Source organism: Tupaia chinensis, unplaced genomic scaffold (assembly GCF_000334495.1).
Source record: "Tupaia chinensis unplaced genomic scaffold, TupChi_1.0 Scaffold000495_1, whole genome shotgun sequence".
NCBI lineage: Eukaryota > Metazoa > Chordata > Mammalia > Scandentia > Tupaiidae > Tupaia > Tupaia belangeri.
The window spans coordinates 838,217-843,598 of NW_006160007.1; the positions used below are offsets into that span (position 1 = coordinate 838,217).

The 5,382-nt window shown below is 47.3% G+C and overlaps 1 protein-coding gene across 1 annotated transcript in view; it reads left to right on the forward strand.

The window, feature by feature from the left end:
• ELAC2 (elaC ribonuclease Z 2) overlaps positions 1–5,382 on the forward strand; it is a gene marked incomplete in the record, with an annotated part of 41,872 nt that overhangs the window by 653 nt on the left and 35,837 nt on the right. Inside the window, 5 exon segments of the mRNA XM_027774946.1 lie at positions 1–27; positions 582–632; positions 776–846; positions 1,573–1,637; positions 3,258–3,315. Coding sequence (XP_027630747.1) covers positions 1–27; positions 582–632; positions 776–846; positions 1,573–1,637; positions 3,258–3,315 — 272 coding nt within the window.

The window sequence follows — 5,382 nt, forward strand, 5'->3', positions numbered from 1 at the left end:
GCTCTATGTCTTCTCCGAGTACAACCGGTGAGTGTGCCGCGCCCGGAGACCAACCATCCCCTACCCGATCCCTGCTTCTCCGGGCTCTGCAGCCCCGGAGCTTCGCGGCACCCACTTGGTCTCGCTATTGGGAGCAATTCTGATCTTTCAGTGGGTGGGAGATCCTAGGTTCTTGACGTTCGTTCCGTCATATGGTTTCTGGAACTCGGTGAAGAATTTCAGATTTAGAGCTAAGTACCCTCTTCTCAACCCTTGGGACCCTGGGATGGCACTTAGCACACTACGAGCCTCACCCATTTCCTGCCCTCTGAAGCCCAGGCCTCATAGTTGGCGTGTCGGGTAGGCAGATCTGGTGAGGGGCTGGTGGGGAGAGGACACATTTACCCCCCCCCTCCCCCATGAGTTCCACAGGCCCTCACCCTTCCCTGCCTTTGCCAAGGAGAGTTCAGAACCTAGCATCCCAAGAGCAGAAACAGGCCAGGCAGGAGGACATTGCTTTTCAGTTTTTCCCAAGTTCGTATGGGTGTCAGATTTTACAGAATAGACTCTTCTGAAGCTGCTTTGTAATATTCCTCCTGTAGGTATCTCTTCAACTGCGGAGAAGGCGTCCAGAGACTCATGCAGGAGCACAAGTGAGTCAGCCCGTTTGCTTTGGGGTGAAGATGATTATGGGGTGTGAGAGCTGAGGTGAGAGGCAGGCCTGTTTTTACACCAGAAGTACACTCTGGTCAATCCACTTTATCCTGCCCAAGTGTTTTCTTTTTTTCTCTTTTAGGCTGAAGGTCGCGCGCTTGGACAACATATTCCTGACGCGAATGCACTGGTGTAATGTAGGGGGATTGTGCGGTGAGTGTAGTCTTCGCAGAGTCAGAAGCTGGTGGGAACTCTCTGGGATTTCAACCGCCTTGCCCCTTTTTGGCCCACTTACTCCAGCTTCGTCCGCTGCGATGTGGAACCTCAAAAGCTGTGACTCTGGAGAGCAGATTCTAACATGGATCTGCCTCTCAGCGTTCGCATCCGTTTGGTTTCATGGGTTGATGGGTCAGAGATTTAACCGAAGAGTGCAGTGTTGGTAATAACCATAAATACATTTACCACGGACACTGGCAGCAGCTCTCCCCAGACACCTACTATCCAGGTTACCCTGTTGTTCACTTCCAACAACTGGGAAAGTCACGATTGTGTTGCAGCCTGAATGTCGGTGAGGTGGATAGGAAGGGGTGGAGAGCATGGGACCAGCCCCCGTTCTCTGAGACGAGACTGGGGTGATGCACCCAGGTCGCGGAATGCGTGGCTGTTCCCTCACTTGCATGACTCTTCTTCAGTTCTGCATGCTGGATCCTCACCGCCTCGCTGTCCATCAGCTCAGCCCATCCTGCAGGCATTCGGGGACTATTTGGTATTTCCACACCTCTAGCTCATACTACTTCTGGTGTGCACCCATTCTCTAATGGCCCCTCAGAAGCTGGAACTGAGGACACATCGATGAGTAGCTGCTGGAGAAGTGAGAACTGCTTCTGTTGGTGACTTGGTCAAGAGGATGAGAGATCTGATTTTACTCTCCCTTTTTAGGAATGATTCTTACTTTGAAGGAAACTGGGCTTCCCAAGTGTGTGCTTTCTGGACCTCCACAGCTGGTGAGTCTCTCCTGACTCACCTTTCAAAACCGAACTCTCTTTTTAAAATATCACTAACAAGAATTTTAGTTCATTTGTGTAAGTCAGTCTTCTGCTCTCTGGAGATATCTGGTGATAGAATAAGCATATCATCTTTCACCTTAAATAGACCCAAGTTCTGATGTTATCAACCATGTGGTCTTGAACTGGTGGTGTCCCATCGCTGAGCCACAGTTTCTTTGTCTGTCAGTAGAACTGCTAAGGAAAAAGTGAATTAATATATAGGAAACAGTATATCACCATTAGATGTTTCCTACCAAGTGGGTCCTGAATAAATGGTAGCTTTTGTTCTTAGTAATTTATTAAATTTCAGATGTCTTTATGCCTTTTTTTTTTTTTGTAACGTGGTAGATACACTCACCAGAAAGAGAGAGGAAGGAAGAAAAGGACCCCTTGGGGACAATGACCATACAGTCCCTTCTTCAGTCTTTAGAGATTTGGGGCACACATGCACAGCCCCACCCCCCCCCACCCCCATGGTTTTTTTTTTTTTTTAAGAGATTTTCGCTATAGGGCGTGTGCGCTCGCCAGACAGACAGAGAGAGACAGAGAGACAGAAAGCGAGAAATCACCCCCCAGGGGGGATGGTCACGCCGCAATCCCTGCTCCTCCATTCTCCTCTCGGGATCTTGGGCACGCACGCATATGCGCCCAGCGAGAGTTTTAAGCCACCGGGTCCGGGACGCGAACCGCGGTTGACTACGTGGGAGTCCAGCGACATAGCCATTACGCTAACTGCTGGTTCCCCCCATGTGTTTTTCAAGCCACCTGGTCTGGACCTTTGAACCATGACGTTGGCCATGTAGAATCCAGCCGCCTAACCACCACACCATTGGCTGGTCCTCTTTTTACCTTCTAAACCAGCTTATTACATTGTTGAGAAGTTGTGGGCAATTGCTGAGACAGTTCATTTCTCCGTTCTCAAGAAGAAGGGCAACCAGTAACGAAGTCCTCTTAAATTCTGTCTCTGAAATAAGGTTCACAGTCCATCCACTTTTCTCCATCTCATTGAGGCCTTCGTTATCCCCACCTGCCGTTCCTGTCTACTGCAGTAGTCTCCATCACTGTCCTTGTCTGCCTGTATGCCACCTGCCAATCAGAAACCAGAGACTTCTTTAAGACATATATAGTGTGTCATTTGTTAACCTAAAGCCCTTCAAGGGTTCTCCATTGCAGTGCAGTCCAAATACCTTGATGTGGTTGGGCAGTCCTGGCCCCTGCCCTCCCATCGTATCTGTCACCAACCCTGTATATGCAGGAGCTGACTCGGACCCCCTTCCCCCTGAAGCCCCTGCCCAACTCAGGGCTTTTACTAAGACACAGGTTTCCTCTGTCTCTTCTCATCCCTGCCTGTATCCTTAGTGAATCTTCCTGGCTCAGCTAAAAAGCATTTAATCTAGAGCTCTCCTTGACAAGGTGGATCCCAGCCCCTCGCCGTTTTTCTTTTTCTTGCAGAGCGCTTACCTTGTAAGTTTGTTTTATGTTGATACGTACGAAAACCTCTTACACATTCAAATACACTGCTGCGGTTTATATTTGTTCGACTGTAACTGCTCCCTTCTTTATTTTTTCATTTTTTAGGAGAAATATCTAGAAGCAATCAAAATTTTTTCTGGCCCCTTGAAAGGAATAGACCTGGGTAAGTTTTGACTGTGACTCATTCTCTGCTTTTTCTTTCTCAGATATGCCCTGTCCTCTCAAATCAGAATCCACTAAAAACTGACCCAAGTCATATCGTAAGATTAAGTGCTTCTTGGGGCCAACAGAGGGTGTAGTGGTTAGGGTGCTGGACTCCAGCATGGCCTACCATGGTTGGTATCCTTGACTGGCAGCTTGAAAATCATGCCAGGTGTGTGTACATGCATGTCCAAAATCCCCAGAGGAGAGTGGGGGAAAAAGAATTTCAGCATGGCCATCCCCGCGGTGGGGTGATTCCTCACTTTCCCCCCGTTTGTGTCTCTCTCTCTCTCTTTGGCGAGTGCACACGCCTTATGGCAAAAACCTAAGGAAGAAAAATGCTTTTTGACATGAGATAGATTGTTGAAATATTGCCTGTTCACCCTCTGTGCTTCTGCCTCCTGCTGTGCAGATACGGCCAGGTAGGCCAGAGAGATTTCAAACACCGACACCTGCCGTGTAACCATCTCCAATGAGGTTCCACATTGTGCACCAAGGCTCCTTCGCTCGTCTCAGAGGTGGTCTTGGTGCCTTGAATTCTTCAGGAAAGAAAGAAAGTTATGAGCGTGGGCATGTAAAAGCCATCTTTGTGCCCTGAACCTCAGCTCCAGCTTTCTGGAAAGCTTAACGCCCCTTAGTGGGAAGAGGCCAAGGCTACCAGCAGGGGCCTTGTTCTGAGCTAGTATGTGTCTTCGGCTTGTGTTACTCTTTTATAGAGGCAGCCATGTGTACCTCTCCAGAGAGATGGAGAGAAAGAGAGAGAACGAGAACACACATTATATTGCAGTCCCATTTCCTCTCTCCATTCTGTTGGGATTTGGGACGCATATGAGCTCTATGTTTTATAGGCCACTGGGAGTGAGATTCAAATCACAGTTGACCATGTGGAATCCAGCTCCCTTAACCAGTATGCATAGGGCTGGCTTGAGCAGCAGTATTTTATTTCAAAATGTATATTGGCTTTTTTTAAAAGTATTATTTATTTAATTTTATTTATTCATTCATTTCATTTTAACTTAACCGGAGAAAGACGCAGAGAGTGAAAAAGAGGGAAAGTGAGAAAACAAGCCACCAGGTCCAGGATTCGAACCATGCTTGGCTACATGGGAGGGCCCAGTGCCTTAACCAGCATGCCACTTGCTGGTCCTAGGCTTTCTTTTTTTTTTTTGAGATTTTTGCTATAGGGCACATGCATTCGCACACATGCATTCACCAGACAGAGAGACAGAAAGCAAGAAATTACCTCCTCTCCCCCCCAGGAGGGATGGCCATGCTGTGATCCCTTTTCCATTTTCTTCTAGAGATTTTGGGCAGGCATGCATGCACACATGATAGCATGAGTTTAAGCCACCAGATCTGGGACTCGAACTACAGTCAACTGCATGGGAGCCCAGTGATGTAACCATTTTAACATCTGCTGGTTCCAAAAATGTATGTTTGCCTCTTAATAGTTGAAATCATAGATTCTCTGGCTCCACAGTCCTGTTTTGACTTGGACCTCTGAAATTTGAGTACTGGTTTCTTTTAAAAATTTTTTTTTTTTGTCTTTCCAAATTCTCATTTTTATTGTATGTGCTTGTTGGAGACAGGCAGAGACGGAGAGAGGGAAAGTGAGGAAGCACCTCCCCACCCCACCCCACCCCCGGGGTTATGGCCATGCTGCAATCCTCTCTTCTCCATTCTCCTCTCAGGATTTGGGGCACACATGCACATGCGCCTGGCATATTTTTCAAGCCACCAGGTCTGGGACTCAAACCATGCAAGCAGCCATGTGGGAATCCAGTCACCCTAACCTCCATGCCATGTGCTAGCTGTAACTTAGTCAACAAAAATCGTAGCATGCCTTTTCATGTGGCTGTAGTAGAATAAATGGCTGGTAAAAATACACTTTTTGTTTCTTTCCTAAAACCTCTAATTTACTCAGAAATTCTGGGATATAAATTTCCATCAGCATTCCAAGGGATTTCAGTTGCTTGTGGTTGTTGATCTTTCTTTTTTTTTTTTTTTTTTTTTTTAGGTAACACCACTC